Genomic DNA, 18,211 nt, shown 5'->3' on the forward strand with positions numbered 1-18,211 from the left:
TATAAGTGTATTGTTATTTATTATAATATTTATTTTAATAATAATAATTATTTACATTTATCAGAGAGGGGCACATATGGGATCAAATTCCCGCCAAATATATAGCGGTCACGTATCAAAAAATAATAAGCGTGAATCAAAAATTTAAAAACACATGTAAAAATATATTGCACAAACTGAAAAAAATTATGCAAAATGATCAGAATAGCAAACAACGTGGTCACGGATCAAAATATAATAAGCGTGAATCAAGAAATAACAAGCATGAATAAAAACTTTAAACACATTAAAAGTTATTTTGCACAAAACTTAAACTTATGGTCATGCTTTCTTAAAAAGTATGTTTTCCTTGGTTTTATTACTGTGTACTTTGTGCTTTCTTGCATTTTCTGCTCATATTTTACTCTTTTGTACGCTTGTGCTGTTTTTCTCTTCGCTCGTCTTTCTATGTTCTGCGCTTGCTTTCCCAAATGTTGCAGTTCGAGTTTCATGTAAATTAGGGCGGGCTTAAGCGTCACCATTGGTCCACTAGTTCGAGATTGACAGCTACTCCTCTAGCCAATCAATCGAAGAGGGGAGTTGACGTCACACCAATGCGACTCGTGGCTGCTGATGCTTACTTGTTATACAGGGGAAGACGACCATCAACTCAGCTGGCAAAAAAATTTCCGTGGCAGGGCACCTTTAAACTGCATGTGTGCCTGCAACTCAACCTGTTGCCGGTATAACGTTATACGTATAACTGGCAATATGGTATCGTTAAATTCGTCATCCTAACGACGACCTGTTAGGGATGGGGAAATGAAGCCTCATGAATCACTGAGGCTTTCCCCTGACTGTTCCGGGAAAAGATTCAAAGCTTCGAGAGTGTCGAGAACAGCGCCGAGAACAGCGCCATCTGGTGCTTATTTAAAATAAAGCAGCCAGAAGCCTGTGTTAGAAGCTCTGGCTAAATTCATTTTCCCATTAAAGTGTGACAATAAAATATAATAGCTTATAAGCGTATGATTCAATAAGATTTAATGTAGGCCTTCTCTCTCTCTCTCTCTCTCTCTCTCTCTCTCTCTCTCTCTCTCTCTCTCTCTCTCTCTCTCTCTCTCTCTCTCTCTCTCTCTCTCTCTCTCTCTCTCTCTCTCTCTCTCTCTCTCTCTCTCTCTCTCTCTCTCTCTCTCTCTCTCTCTCTCTCTCTCTCTCTCTCTCTCTCTCTCTCTCTCTCTCTCTCTCTCTCTCTCTCTCTCTCTCTCTTTCTACACACACACAATGAATAAGGACATTGTCTGATAGGATCGTCTGTTATTAAATGTCAATATCAATAATTGTAAATATCAACCAGACTGAGGCAACAATGACTCGTTAAATACGATCTGAAGTTCGAGCCTTCTGACACCCAAAGCGAAACGCGCACGTGACTCTAGTAAACCAACACACGCCTCGATACGGGGCTTCACTACAAATTGTGTCGCTTATGTGATACGCGCATCGAAGCTTCAGTGTCATATGTAACATCACTACGACCTGTTACAGTTATGCCTGTCTGATGATCCATCATTCACCTCTAATGCACTGGACCTGGGACCGCGAGCGTCGATCTTCTCCAGTAACTTGCCACCACCTACTGGCCGTTTTACTTTTATATTTAATCAATAATGGGTAATGTCGGTCCTGGGTGCAGAGTTTAGCTCCTCCAACCCTAATCAAACACACCTGAACCAGCTAATCATCATCTTTAGGATATTTAAGACAGGTGAGGTTTTTAATCGGAGTTGACGCTAAACTCTGCAGGACAGCGGCACTCTAGAAACCATGTTTCCTATCGCTGATGGAGATATTGCTGTATTCAAATATTTTGTATTATTTAAAACATTAATCCTAAAGTAATATGCAATTATGTAGCTATGTAAGTAAACACAATAAGTTTGTAATAAATGTAGCGTTTCATAACCGCACGATGTTTCACTTACAGCAGCCGTAGCATATTGACATCATGAGCCAAGTAATATTGTTTAACACCAATTACCAGTGTGCACATTAACATTCTCATGTATCTCAAAAAAGATCAATTTAATTATTTATGTCCAGAGTTCAGATAGCTTTACTGCTTGAAAGTCTTTGTAAAGTTAAATTGAACTGCCGTCTTCCCCTGTATAAGTAAGTGCAGCACTCCTGAAAAGGAGTATAAGGATTAAAGAAAAATGAAATAAAAGAGAGCGCAGCAGTGCTTCGTTGTTGTTATTTACTCAGAATGAAGTGCATCACGGGCGCGCACCACCCAATGAAGTGTGCGGTGATGTAATCACGCTGGTATGCCAAGCGAAAATATTAATTTAATAAATGCACATAAAGCACAAATAAGAAATTGAACAGTATATAAAAGTATTAGAAAAATAAAATTTTAGTATATTATAATGGAATTGAAGAAATTGTACAAACATAAACAGCTTGTACTCCTACATAAGCATCAGTAGCCACGAGTCGCATTGCTGTGACGTCAACTCCCCTCTTCGATTGATTGGCTAGAGGAGTAGCCCAGCAAGCAATTTCGCGTCTAATAGACGTCTAATAGCCGTCTAAACACAGCCCAGACGTCTAGGCTAAATCGAGGCTAATTTTGGGCTGTCAGTGAAAATCTAATAGACGTCTAAACATAGCCCAAGAATAGACAGCTATTGAATGACTACATATATACGTCTAATAGACGTCTAACCATAGCCCAAGAATAGACAATCAGACAGCTATCGAACGACTATCTTTATACGTCCAATAGACGTCTAACCATAGCCCAAGAATAGACAGCTATTGAACGACTATATTTATACGTCCAATAGACGTCTAACCATAGCCCAAGAATAGACTAGTCATCAATTAGACCACTATTAAACGACTACATATCGTTAGCCTCATAGCATAATTGCCTAAGTCATATTTCAATGTTTTTGGTAAACAAGAAAAAACACATTTTTTAGAAATCACATTGTTATTTTTTATTGATATTATAACAGTACATTCAACCAGATGTGTGAACAAGTATGCAAAAAGAAAAAGATCCATCATCAATTTCCTAACCAATAAAAGTGACTTAGGCAGAATATGCCATGACTTAGGCATTTTTTCTCTTACATAAAAAATGCAAACATAACATAACAAAAGTTGTTTTACTCTCCTAAATATAACCAAGATGTGTAACTTGTGAACCCTAACCAAGTTGTTACTTATTAATGTCTAACCTTAACCACTGTTTTCCTTTTCCACCCTTAATCGAAGTTCCACTTAGGTGCTGTGCAAACATAACATAACCAAAGTTTTTTTATTCTCCTAAATAAAACCAAAATGTGTAACTTGTCAACCCTAACCAAGTTGTTTCTTAATGTTTAACCTTAACCACTGTTTTCCTTTCCCACCAAGTTCCACTCAGGTGTTGTGCACACGCATTTTCACACTGTCTATTGATGAGGGAGGTTGTCATAGTACTGGTGGGCCACTCTTGGTAGTACTGGTTTCATTGCCTGCAAGTCATTGAATTTCCTGAGAGTAATTGGCAGTTGGGCAGGAAAGAGTGGGACCCAGTGGAATGGTTCTTTGGGGATGTTGATTCGCTGAGGCAGGTCCTCCCATTCAGACTCAAAATCCAACTTGTACCGGATTCGACCATCAGCCAAGTACTGGAGAGCCCGGAGGCCATGGACTGTGGGGTCACCAACTTTTTTACCTGGTCGAATATTGGTGACGTAGGCCCCAGATAACTTCATGAAGTCATTGTGGTATAGCTGGGTCACCTTGTATGGGGATGGATGTATTCGTGCAGTCTCAAAGATGACAATGTAATCACGTGGAGTGTGAATATCTTTGACGATGCGCCGCTCAATGAGGCTATGCATGGAGTCACACTCCATTTGTGTCATAAGTGACTCAAACTCACAGTGCTTTCAGACGGAGCAGCGTTTACAGAGCCGTACATCAATGACAAACTGCGCATAAAAAATAATCGCAGCCTTTGCGATTTTAAAATTTAAGTGCGATTACATGGAAATTGCGATTAATCGTGCAGCCCTACAGTAAATCATGTTGAATTCATAGGTTCACTGCAAAAAAAATCTAAATCTTACCAAATACTTCTTATGTCCAGTCAAAATGTCTAATTTATATTTAAAAAAACTATTTTACTTTTTTATTTTACTATTTTTACTTTTATTTGCACTTAAAAGAAAAAGAAAATGCTTGAAAAATTACTTCACTTGCCTAAAATTGCTTAAATGTCTTTTTATGGTGATGTTTCTTAACTGTAAAGATTTGTTCTGACCAGAAATGAGGTAATATTTTGCTAGTGTTGGCTAGCTACTTCATCATATCTTGTAGCAAAAAAAATTCAAGTTTAAATACACAGTTTATAATCCCTTTATAATCCCTTTGATTGACTGTAATTACATTTAGTGTCTAGAAAATTGAAGAAATATGAACTCTTACCAGATGAAAACGAATCAAACAGAAGATCTAATACATCACTTCTGGACATCTGTCTTCCCATGTTTTCTGCCATTTTGTTTGTATCAAAACTGCCTAAGTCAAAGAGATGACTTAGGCAGATAGTGTTTTTGGATTCTAATAAGTGTTGTGATTGGCTAAGGACATAGGCAGAAAGACAGGATGATGCAGCATTGGTAGGACAGTAAAGTTAGGCAGATATCACAATTTGGCCAAAAAATGACTTAGGCAATTATGCTATGAGGCTAACGATATATACGTCTAATAGACAGGCAATATGGGTCTAGGCTAAAACAAGGCTGATTTTGGGCTGTCAGTGAAAATCTAATAGACGTCTAACCATAGCCCAAGAATAGACTAGTCATCAATTACACTACATATACATGTAATAGACAACAAAATGAGGCATAAGGATTCTTTTCACTCAAAAATAACAGGTTCTCATAAATGAAAATCCATCCAAACTAATTGAATATAAAGGGATTTATTTTGAACAATTATATAGACAACATTCAAACATAAAAATGAACAAATAAAACATTTGAAAAATATGTAAAACAAATTAAGATATTACATTTTTTAATTAACAACTGTTTATTTAGATCCATAACCCCCACCCCCTGCCCTCCCTGGAGCTTGTTTGAAATGATTTGAAATAACGTTTTTTATTTCACATTCCGTAGCTGATGGACAGCTGGTCATCACTGCGTCTGCCAAATGAGAAAAAGGAAAGAATTATTGCTCAAGAAAAGCATTGTTGACAGTCATTTAACTAATTACAGTCAATCACTTTTGCTAGGATGCACACTAGAGCTGGCCAATATAGAGTTAACAGAATATAGATTGAGACTATATAATTTATATCAATATAGACAATAATTTATATCAATATTATAAATAAATTAATATCAGTAATTGAACATTTTTGCTCGCGTAATGGTGATGCAATACGGGGTGTAACGATACGCGTATTGAACAATTCTGTACAAGGCATATATATATATATATATATATATATATACATACATATATAGGCTATATATACACACACATACAGGTGCTGGTCATATAATTAGAATATCATCAAAAAGTTTATTTATTTCAGTAATTCCGTTAAAAAAGTGAAACTTGTACATTATATAGACTCATTACATGCAAAGTGAGATATCTCAAGCCTTTATTTGTTATAATTTTGATGATTATGGCTTACAGCTTGTGAAAACCACAAAATCAAAATCTCAGAAAATTAGAATATTACATGAAATCACACAGTAATTACACAGTAATCCCATGGTCATTGAACCAGGTTTTGGTTATTTTGGCAGTGTGGGCCGGTGCAAATCCTGCTGGAAAATGAAGTCAGCATCTCCATAAAGCTTGTCTGCTGAAGGAAGCATGAAGTGCTCTGGAAATGTCCTGGTAGACGGCTGCGTTGAGTGGACAGCACAGTGGACCAACACCAGCTGATGACCAACACAGACTGTGGAAACTTCACACTGGACTTCAAGCATCTTGGATTGTGTGCCTCTCCATTCTTCCTCCAGACTCTGGGACCTTGTTTACCAAATGAGATGCAAAATTTGCTCTCATCAGAAAAGAGGACTTTGGTCCACTGTGCTTTATTAAATCCAGAGTCAACGCAGCCGTCTACCAGGACATGTCCAGATCACTTCATGCTTTCTTCATTTTCCAGCAGGATTTGCACCTGCCCACACTGCCAAAATAACCAAAACCTGGTTCAATGACCATGGTATCACTGTGTAATTACTGTGTGATTTCATGTAATATTCTAATTTTCTGGGATTTTGATTTCGTGGGTTTCATAAGCTGTAAGCCATAATCAAGATACTAAACATAAGTATCTAAACATAAAAAGATACTTATAGGCGTAGTTCACTTAAAAAAAAAAAAAAAAAAAACGTAATCATTTACTCACTTTCACTTGGTTCCAAACCTGTATATGTCTTTCTTCTGTTGAACAAACACAAAAAATATATATTTTGATGAATGTTGGTAACAAGACATTTAATGGTAATCATTGACAAGTACTTTGTTGACTGATTGCAGGATAATTTGCAATAAACAGTGTCAAAATCAAATAAAGTGGATTACATCACTCCAGTTCTGAGGTTTTTACACTGGCTATCTGTCTGTCAAAAAATTAATATAAAAAAAAACTACAGTTGGTTATTAAAGTAACATTTTAAGGCCAAAGTAAATTTCTAATCTTCTGATGCACTGAACCATCCAGAGCAGACCTCTCAGGACATCTGGGACAGTAGCCAGCTACTTTTATATCTTCAAAGTCAAAACAAAACATGGAGAAGCAGCATTCAGATTTATATCTGAAACAAATTCACTGAAAACTGAATGTATGCTGCATATTTTAATTATTTACAAACAAGACTTTATGCTTTTTTTCTTTTCATGTTGCACTATGCTGCTGTTAAATTTTATATAAAGTACTTACAAAATTTGCTTTAAATCAACTGTAATTTAAAAACCAAACACTGGTATCTTATTAATAATAAAAAAAATAGTAATGATAAGTTTCATAGTTTCATGCTACACATTCATTGAATTTATACATTTGCAATAACACGTGCAGGTAACGTTAACTTTTTGGAGAAAAATAGTACTCTGCAATGTTAATGTTAAAATGTCACGTTTTCTACACATTATATAACAACTAACTAATTTAAACAATGAACATATCAAAAATAACACGCATACTTACAAGATCGAAGTATAAATGGTCAGATTTTCACTCAGACCGTTGCTCTCCGACAGCTGCCTCGTGTAAAATAAAATGGCGGAAATGTTTTCGCGAAATTTGGCTAAAGTGATCTATGCTGCGTTCCAGTCCAAAACTGTCATGCCTTTCACTCGCAAACTTCCCTCCGTCTCGTTCACTCGGATGTACGTCATTGCGAGTGCCCACTACTGGCGGAAACTGCAATGGGCTGAACTGGAACGTACTAAGCCCTTGATCACTTGGAATCAGCTGTGGAGTTGATTTATTATTTACATTTTTTTTTCCTTTAAGAATTTGTTTAATGCAGCATCCAAATGTTTATGTGTGTTTGGGTTGTTTTAAACAAATATATATATATAATTAATATAGAGTTGTCTGTTGTGGTGGTGATTAGATGAGATATGTGGTGACGTCACAATCGTACTGCATTGTGGGACATATAGGTGCCTGAAGTGTACATTTGAAGCAGACTCGCTCCCTCGGTCAAAATCGAGGGAACGAGGGTCTGTCCATATAAACTTCCCTCGTCCACTTAACGAAGTGGGACGCACTTCAAAATGGCGGCAGGGATTCCCCCAAGGGGAAGTGCTTAGGGAAGTTCGCAAGTGCGTGTCTAAAAGTGGACTGGAACGCAGCACTAGTCGCGCAATGCCAGTAGTCCCAGTAGACATGTCTCAGTAGTGTTTCGATTGTGCCATCTAGCGGTTGGGAAATGCAATTGCATTTGATTTGATTTTTTTATCGTAGATTGTGTATGAATGTTTGACATAAAACATATTAAGCTGTGTGAGCGAAAACATTTAAAAGAGTAATATTCTTATACTAGATCGCTGGTCTGAATCTGGGCTATAGCCAAGCCGTACGTAGACCAGATTGCTTTGATTTCGCCAGGTGGGCTAAAGCAGACCGCATATAGCCGTCCAATTGGGAGCTAAATCGTGACTACAGATCGACCATGTCGTGAAATTACATATTGAACCTTGTAGATATCATACCAATGCGAACATGATGGAATATCAACCATTTCATGCACTGCCTGGCAAAAAACTACAATCAGTTTTGACTAAAAGTGGGCAACAATAGCCGGGTCTGAATACGAGCTAAATCGTGGCTACGCACAGCCTATAACATGTAGCCTAAAATAAAGTAAGCCAAACAACTTGTAATCACGGTAGACTTTGCTTACATGATGGAATATCATACATCTCACAAGTTATTTTGGAAAAAAATAAATTTTTCCAGATTAAATGTTATTTGGGCTAAAAGTGGGTTACGCATAGCCGGGTCTGAATACGAGCTAAATCGTGGCTACGCACAGCCTATAACATGTAGCCTAAAATAAAGTAAGCCAAACAACTTGTAATCACGGTAGACTTTGCTTACATGATGGAATATCATACATCTCACAAGTTATTTTGGAAAAAAATACATTTATCCAGATTAAATGTTATTTGGGCTAAAATTGGGTTACGCATAGCCCGGTCTGAATACGAGCTAAATCGTGGCTACGCACAGCCTACACATATAACATGTAAAATAAAGTAAACCAAACAACTTGTAATCACGGTAGACTTTGCTTACATGATGGAATATCATACATCTCACAAGTTATTTTGGAAAAAAATACATTTATCCAGATTAAATGTTATTTGGGCTAAAAGTGGGTTACGCATAGCCGGACTATATCGGGTCTATATTTAACCCAGACGTTGAAAAGACGGCTATTGCTTGCTGGGAGCAGTCAATCTAGAACTAGTGGACCAATGGTGACGCTTAAACCCGCCCTAATTTACATGAAACTCGAACTGCAACATTTGGGAAAGCAAGCGCAGAACATAGAAAGAAGAGCGAAGAGAAAAACAGCACAAGCGTACAAAAGAGTAAAATATGAGCAGAAAATGCAAGAAAGCACAAAGTACACAGTAACAAAACAAAGGAAAACATACTTTTTAAGAAAGCATGACCATAAGTTTAAGTTTTGTGCAAAATAACTTTTAATGTGTTTAAAGTTTTTATTCATGCTTGTTATTTCTTGATTCACGCTTATTATATTTTGATCCGTGACCACGTTGTTTGCTATTCTGATCATTTTGCATTCTTTTTTTCAGTTTGTGCAATATAATTTTACATGTGTTTTAAAATTTTTGATTCACGCTTATTATTTTTTTATACGTGACAGCAATATATTTGGCGGGAATTTGATCCCATAGGCACAATACATTTTGAGACAAAAGGGGCAGGGGCTTGTGCCGTGCTGCTTATATTTATCCCGCAGTAAAAACACCCGTACCTGCACCCGAAACAGCCTGTGGATGAGAGTCTGAAAGAAGGACTGAAGGCCGTGAGATTGTGTTGGTCATTCATGACACTTCATTCAACAATTACAACAGCTCGTACGCATCATACGGATGATACGGCATTACGTCATTGCACACGCACATCAGTACTTTCCAGATTCGGTTTTCAGTCTAATCAAGTGTTTACATGTCCTCTCGATCGGATTAGAAAAGGAATAAACCGTTAAATCCGATCGAAATTTAATTCAGATCGAGCTCATTAGATTTAAAGTGTTTACATAAGGCTTTTCAGTCGGAGCCGTCAATCTGATTACTAATGGATTATTTGTTTGCATGTAAACGTTGTGTGTGTGTGTGTGTGTGTGTGTGTGTGTGAGAGTGAGAGAGAGAGAGAGATAAAGTGAGAATTGTTGATCATTTGCTGTTAATATTAAAGTTTTTAATATCTCTGGCTGTAATATGAATATACTAATATCTCTGGCTGTGTTTTTTCTGAAATGATCTCCAGATGTGATGTGACTCAGTAATGTCTCATACTCATATGTGTCTGTCTGTGTGTTTTATTGTAGGACTCTCAGTGTTTAGACGTCAGTTCAGTTTCCTCAGGATCAGCTGATGGTGAAAGAGCCGCTACAGAGACTGAAGATACAGAGACACACAGCGATCACACTGACGTGTGTGTGTGACTTCACACCAGTTTCTTGTTTTATAGTAATGGCTCATGAAAATGAGTGCTGAAAATAGCAGCTTCGAATTGTTTCAAATTTGTTAGATATTGATGACAATGTAGATGGTGAAACACTCAAAATACGTGTCAAACGGTTAAAGCAAAGTGAACACAAGTCTTAGACAATAGATTTATTGTGCAATACAGACAGCGTTGGGAAAAGTGTTATAGGTTTTATCAAGAGTTTGACTACAGAAGAGATGTTGTAAATTATACCAGCAAAGGAAGACAAAGATTATGCAAATAATTTCACTGAACATTAATTTCTGTCATATTTATTTATTATTAATAAATTTGTTATATGATGATCTATTAATGTTTCCAAATAAATCTTCACATTCTTTTACTGGTTTCTTGTTTTTTTTCCCCCTCCTGAGTCCTGCCTCTGAACACAGTTAATTACTAATTGTAATGTTAATTTCTATCATATTCCTCTTGATGTATCAAGTATTTCTAAACTAAAAAACAGTGAAATGAGTGCGGGCAGCGATTTGATCCAGAAATCAATCCGGAGGGTGAGTGTTTGTTACACTAATCTAGTTACAAAGTTTATTCATGATCTAAAGTGTTACTTATTATTTGTACACCACGCTATCTATTATTTACCTTCATACTCTTACGTTTCAATGACCAAACGAGAGCAAGCATAGCTCTGGTTTCTTGTGTGTTGTAAGAAACACAACGGAGTCAGACATATGCAGTGTTATTAATAGAAATAATAAACTTGCTTTGTAGAATATAATGCATATATGTGTGTTATTGTGAACTGGACAGCACTGCATACTACTAGAGCTCAATGAATTATGTGCTATCCTCCTTATCAAGGGCTCTTACATTATAATAAAAGATCATCAAACATTATTTAATGTATAAAAGATTATTAATTAGTCCAAGTGGCTACAGTGGCTCAATCTTAAGTATATCAAGCGACGAGAATACTTTTTGTGCGCAAAAACAAACAAAAATACCGACTTTATTCCACTATTCATTTCCTTCTCTCTGGACCTCTAGTTGGTTCGCGTAGTGTTTTTGCGCAGCACGTCTGTGTTACACGTCACCACGTAGGCTCACTATTGGCCGACGCTGGTCATGTGTGTGATGCGTGATGACGTGCAACACAGACGTGCTGCGCAAAAACACTACGAGGCCCAGAGAGAAGGAAATGAATAGTAGAATAAAGTCGTTATTTTTGTTTGTTTTTGCGCACAAAAAGTATTCTCGTCGCTTGATATACTTAAGATTGAGCCACTGGAGTCACTTGGACTATATTAACGATCTCTTTAATAACTTTTCTGGGCCAGCAAGTTTGGGCCACCTAGCAGCCTATGGAGGAGTGAGACAAGGCTCAGATTTCATCAAAAATATCTTAATTTGTGTTCCGAAGATGAACGAAGGTCTTACGGGGTTGGAACAACATGAGGGTGAGTAATTACTGACAGAATTTTCATTTTTGGGTGAACTAACCCTTTAAACTGATATTTGTGATCACATGCCACACTGACACTGCTTGACAAACATGCATTTAATGTTTGTTAATATTATTTTAAGTGTTACCCAAGTTTACGTCTAATTATAATTGAGCTTTTTCTTGAACTTTCCTGAGAAAAATAAACAATTTTACAGAAAATCCTTGAAACATTGTTTTACATTGATTTTGCTCCCTCAATCAGGTTCAGCTACACTGATTCAAGAAAAATGTATTTAAGAAAAAAAAAAAAAATATATATATATGAATTTAATAAAAACAGTAATATAAAAAAATAACAATAATACACTGCTGCCACTACTAATGATTATATAATTCACAAATGTTAAAATAAGTGATTGGATAATAATGTTAAACGTGATTCTAAGTGTTTTAAGTGTAAAATTATTTCAATCATGACAACTCTCGGATAGTTTTAGCATGTTATTGAATATGGTAATGTTCATGTATTTGGTCTTGGCGGATTAGATCTGCTACACTGCTGTTGATTATTACTGTTACAGAGCAAGAATGGACTCGCTACAGCTAATAGATACACAGATCTATCCACAGATACACGAGGTAGTACTTTTACAAAGTTCAGGAACTTTAGGGGGTGGGACTTGGGCACTAAACATGCATATTGGTTGAGTTCATGCCACATTTTGATTGGTTGACTACACACACCATTTTATTTCAACCACCATTTTCCGTGCAGTAACTCACATCAACATGTTTGGTATTCACATCAACAATGTAGTTTTAAAAATATGACAGATGGGCCGACGACGAGGTTCAGGCTTTATTAAGCTAATTTGCCTAATCTTCACGGTACTTTAGACCGCGGTGGAAACGCAGACAGCAACAGGTCCGGGGAAAAAACGTTCCTGGGACAAATTGTTATACTAATTGCATACTATAATATAAAAATTGCATACTAATCTTGCATATTAAATGATGGATAGTTTGCGTACCGAATGAGATGCCGAACTGCTGCATGGCGGCAGGATGCTTCAGTGCTAGCTGGTGAATGCTGTTAGCGTATTTGCTGAGAGACGAGGCGTATTCTGTACAGTCCAGAGGTAAGATCAGAGAATCAGCCAAACTGAAGATCAGTCCACCTCGAACACGGGCCACCGCCTCCAGCCTGCGGAAACTCGGGTCGTAGAAGCGCTCCACGATCTCATAGGTCTCGTACACGCTGTGGTAAACCGGGTAACTGCTGTAGCGCTCAGTTTTCTGGGGGAAATGGTGGTACAAAACAATTTAAATGCTGCAAATTTAAAATCTATTTTGCGTAGATGTAAACACTGACAGGACTTAAATAAATACAGTACTGCACACAAACACACTCACTCGGTTTTTGGTGTATCTCGCCCTTCCAGACGCAATCCCTAATCTGATGAAATACGCTTCAAAATCACTACCAGAGCCCAGTTTACTGATCCTGCAGGGAGAACACACACATTTGAGATGCATGTCATGAATCTATAATCAATCAGATGGTATTATAGATGATTATGATCATCATGTTCCTGAAGCTGCACGTCAGTACCATGGTGCATCTCTGTCTGTGGAGTTGTCTCGTTTGTGCCAGCTCTCGTACAGACTCATGCCCTCCTCTCCTTCCTCTGGACTCAAAACCTTCAGAAACATCACTAATTTACACTTTATCACATATTTACATCACTTGCTTTTAAATAGTTGTTTTACTGTGTTGACAGTAAAACAGAATGATTGAACAATTGATAGATAAACAGTAAAACAGACAGACAGAAAGATAGATATTAATGAACTTTTCAAAACTGAATCTCACCTTCTTGGTGATGTCATAAACAAGAGTGTGTAGGGAGGGGGTGCAGTCGACCCTCAGTGTGTACATACCTGCGTACACACACACACACACACACACACACACTCTCCATTATGAGTGTGTCTCTGATAGACAGACAGTAAAAGCAGTAAATGAAGTGTTGATCTCATCTTGTTCAGATGCTCTGTCTGTGTGTGTGTGTGTGTTTATGTGTGTGTGTGTGTGTGTGTGACTAACCCTCGATAGCAGAGTCTGCGTTGATGTAGGCCACGGCTCGCTCCTGCAGGACTCTGGCTTTATCCTGCAAACACACAGAAGAACATGCAGCTTTCAGCAAACTGAGATACAGAGAGAGTAGATTCACGCAGTCGATTCATTCAATCATTCAATGATTCATTGTATTTTTTTTTTCATTCAACTTTTCATTCATTTATTCATTTGTACATTCAATTCAGTGGTTCATTCACCTTATCTGTCATTTGTTCATTCAATCAAGCATTCATTCATGTGTTCATTGATTCTGTAGTTCATTCATTCAATTGTTATTCATGCATTTTTTGTTCATTCATTCATTAATTCATGCATTTTTAGTTAATGCATTTTTTTGTTCATTCTTTTGTGCAATCTTTTCATATATTCAATGATTCATTCAGGCATTGTCTCATTAAATCAATCAACAATCTGAGGTGGCTGAAACCCCCAAAACCTGCTTAATCTTAGGTATAATATTGTCAGGAGCAAAGATCATCAATTCAGTTTTATCCTTATTAAGTTGCAAAAAATAGTTTGCCATCCATTTGTTAATGGAGACTAAACAGTCCTGTAGAACTGACAGTTTATCTAGACTATCAGGTTTGAACGAAAAAAGTAACTGGATGTCATCTGCATATAAATGATAAGATATTGTTTTAAAACTATTAATGATCTGTCCAAGAGGAAGCATATACAAATTAAACAACAAAGGGCCCAGCACAGAACCTTGTGGCACCCCACAAGACAAAAATGCAGAATCAGACATAAAGGATCCAACAGATACCGAAAAAGTCCTGTCGGACAAATAAGATGAAAACCAGTCCAGAGCCGAACCCGAAATACCTACTAAACAGCGTAATCTATTAATCAGAGTGCAGTGATCCACAGTGTCAAACGCTGCGCTGAGATCTAACATAACCAACACGGAACATTCCCCCGCATCTGTGGCCATCAAAATATCATTTGATACCCTAAGTAAGGCAGTTTCAGTAGAATGATTTTTACGAAAACCTGATTGAAATTTGTCATAAATATTATGAGTCTCCAGAATATCATTCAACTGTATTGCTACAACCTTCTCCAGAATTTTAGAAATGAAGGGCAATTTAGAGATAGGCCTATAGTTGTTTAGCGAAGTAACATTTCAGAGGTTGAACAACAGCGTGTTTAAAACACCTCGGGACCTGGCCCAGCTTTAGAGAAAGGTTAACAATTGAGACTAAACATGGACCAATGGATGTAATAGTTTCTCGGACCACAGAAGCAGGCAAAACATCCACCGGACTCTGAGAAGGTTTCATCGTACAAACTATCTTAATAAGATCATTAAAGGAAATTGACTGAAAAGAGCTTAAAATTGCGGGCCGCTCTGTAATAATTACAGGGGAAATAACTAATGGTAAAATACTAGCCCTGACAGCCATAACCTTACCCACGAAATGAGATAAAAAATTATTACAATCATCATTAGAAAAAGCAGGTACAGATGATGTAACAGGCGACACAAGGCTCTTAATAGTGTCAAACAAAATCTTAGGCTTCCTTTTACAAGTTGAAATCAAATTTTTAAAATACAGCGCTCTGGCCACCTTAATCATCTCATGTAAATCAGACAGTAACTCTTTAAAATACAGACGATGAACCTGGAGCCGCGTAGATTTCCACAAGCGTTCAGTCTTCCGACACACACGTCTGAGACTGCGAATGGCATCAGTTATCCATGGAGAAGTCTTAACCACGGAAATGTTCCGTTTCCTAAATGGAGCCACTTTATCCAATAGAACAGTGCAGTGATCATTAAACGACTGTACAGAACTGTCAATGTCATTTGAAAAAATAACCGAGTTGGAGTCAAAAGCAGTAGAGAAATTCTCAACAGCAACTTGGGTAATCATGCGAGAACAAGACACTCGCTTAACCGGCGGTGGATTTTCGTTACATGCAAGATTAAATAAAACACATTTATGGTCACTAACAAAGACATCTTCTGTACACACATCGTCAATATTTAAACCATGAGAAAACACTAAATCAAGCAAGTGTCCTTTATCATGTGTAGGACCAGAGACATGTTGAACAAAATTAAAAGTATCCATTAAATTAAAAAAATTTAAAACAATATTACATGCAGCATTATCCACGTGAATATTAAAATCACCGACAATAATAACTCTATTCAACTTAATAATAGAGGATAAAAAGTCAGTAAAATCGCTCAGAAAAGGACCCAAAATCCCGGGAGGCCGGTAAACAAAAATACAATAAAAAGAATTTGATCGACCAACCTTAGACATCTGTAATTCAAAGGACGAGTACGTATTGGAGTTCATCAACTGGCAAATAAACTGATTTTTATAAACAGCAGCAAGTCCACCCCGCGGCCCACGATCCTTGGTGTGCTGATAAATGAACATTCCGTAGGACAGAGCTCAATCAGATGGGAAAACTCCATACTCCGTTGCCATGTCTCCGTCAAAAACATAAAGTCCAAATTTTTGTAAGTGAATAGTTCATTGAGTAGAAATGACTTGTTTCTGATTGATCGAACGTTCAGCAAAGCCATCTTAAGCGGTGCAGATCTCCCACCAGGAGCAGAAACAGAAGTACGCAACAGCGGCCTCAAATGCTCGTCGCATACACCGCGACCGGTCGAAGAAACTCTCAGGGGCAGAGGAAACAGACCACTGAAGACATTCGGAACCAAGGGGCGAAGACACGGCAATCTGGAAACAGCATAGCATTGCTCCAACCTCCAAAGTTTCCTGAGGTGCACCTGTCTCCCAGCCCTTTTTCCTCTTCTTCTCCTCCGCTTCTTAGTACGTCTCTTAGGTCCCTCTCCTTCCCGCATGCAGGCAGCCAATGCAGGTGGACAGCGATATAGGGTTGATTCGCCCAAGCCACTCCAAGTACAAAAGCCGCCACACTTGGTCACAGATGAGCGAATCATGATCATCGTTTGGCGATCATACACCCACACGGCAGACACATCATAGGAGGACAAACTTAATAACAGCAAAGCACATAAAATAAATAAAACAAAACGAAATGATCCTCCAGCCACAGCGGCAATGCCAAACACAGGCGCCATCTTGGACCGCAACAACTGTTGACAAGCTAATCATCAATTTTATATGTGAAAGTGTACAGCCATTTACAGTGGTAGAACAGCCAGCTTTCAAAGAATTAATTACCACACTGCAACCTCAAGCCAAAGTCATCTCCAGATCCACCGTCCGTACCAGAATCTGCGATGCTGCTGATGACATGAAGAAGACTTTGATTGCAGAATTGGGTAAAGCCAAATTTGTTGCAACCACCACAGATTGTTGGTCAGCTCATCAGAAAAGTTACCTTGGTGTGACTTGCCACTGGATTGATGAGGAGACCTTCGAAAGAAGATCTGCAGCACTAGCATGCAAAAGATTAAGGGGGTCTCACACATTTGACGTGATTGCTGGTGCTCTTGATGATGTCCATTGTCAATACAAGATTAGAGACAAAGTTGTAAGGACCACAACCGATAGTGGATCCAACTTCCTCAAAGCTTTCCATGTGTTTGGAATGCAGAAAGATGCAGAGGTAGATGACGATGAAGAAGAAATGGATGCTCTTGACTTAAGTGACCATATTGAGTATCATGATGCAAGTACAATCCTCGATGAAGACTCTGGTATGGAATATCAACGACCCCCTCATCAACGATGTGCATGTCACTTGCTAAATCTTGTGGCAACAACTGATGCTTCCCTTGCAGAGGCCATGAATGACACCTACAAGAGGCTTTTCCAAGCAACATTTGCAAAATGCCAGGCCATTTGGAACAAAACTGGGTGATCTCATTTGGCTAGTGAAGTGGTAGAGGACAAGTGTGGGCTACAGATCATTCGCCCCAATGCAACAAGGTGGAATTCCACCTGTCTTGCCACTGAAAGAATTATACGCATCATTGATGAGAAAGGTGAAGATTCCATTAGGGGTGTATGTGACGAACTCAAGGTGAAAATGTGAGTAATATTAGTTACCATGTATGCAGTCTTTCCCTATAGTCATGATGTGGCTTAGTTGTTTGTCATAAACATGTTTTATCTTCCAGGTTGAGTCCTGCAGAAGTTGCATTCCTCCGGGAGTATAGCATCACCATGAAGCCACTGATGAAAGCTTCAAACATCCTCCAGTCAGAGTCCAGTGTTTACATGGGATGGCTACTGCCAGTAATCCACCAGCTTCTATCCAAACTCAACAGGCTAGAGACATCAAGCAAGACCTGCACACCACTCATCAGCGCCCTGCAAAATGGCCTGCATAAGCGTTTTGGACAGATGGAGGATCCAGAATTGGCTGCTGCTGCAGTCCTCTTACCCAAGTTCAAGACCTCCTGGACTGACAGAGCTGGGGCCTGTACCATGAAGGTAGCTGAACAAAC

General features: G+C 38.1%; 2 protein-coding genes and 1 long non-coding RNA gene across 3 annotated transcripts in view; 1 reads left to right on the plus strand and 2 right to left on the minus strand.

Moving 5' to 3' along the window:
- The window catches only part of LOC311296713 (NACHT, LRR and PYD domains-containing protein 12-like), a 121,008-nt gene that overhangs the window by 46,335 nt on the left and 56,462 nt on the right, over positions 1-18,211 (plus strand). The gene's annotated exons all lie outside the window — the stretch shown is intronic.
- On the minus strand, positions 5,107-7,290 carry LOC311296767. Its single transcript, XR_014628701.1, has 3 exons — positions 7,217-7,290; positions 6,416-6,450; positions 5,107-5,189 (listed from the first exon to the last, which is right to left on the minus strand). It is a non-coding gene; the product is annotated as an uncharacterized lncRNA (long non-coding RNA).
- LOC311296865 (putative N-acetylated-alpha-linked acidic dipeptidase) lies at positions 11,825-16,735 on the minus strand (the record flags this gene model as incomplete). Its single annotated transcript, XM_084418849.1, has 7 exons — positions 11,825-11,856; positions 12,698-12,962; positions 13,080-13,170; positions 13,279-13,367; positions 13,540-13,607; positions 13,774-13,837; positions 16,562-16,735. 7 exons carry the CDS (start codon positions 16,733-16,735, stop codon positions 11,825-11,827), a joined length of 783 nt encoding a protein of 260 aa, XP_084274975.1.

Source organism: Rutilus rutilus (assembly GCF_951802725.1).
Source record: "Rutilus rutilus genome assembly, chromosome: 9".
Lineage (NCBI taxonomy): Eukaryota > Metazoa > Chordata > Actinopteri > Cypriniformes > Leuciscidae > Rutilus > Rutilus rutilus.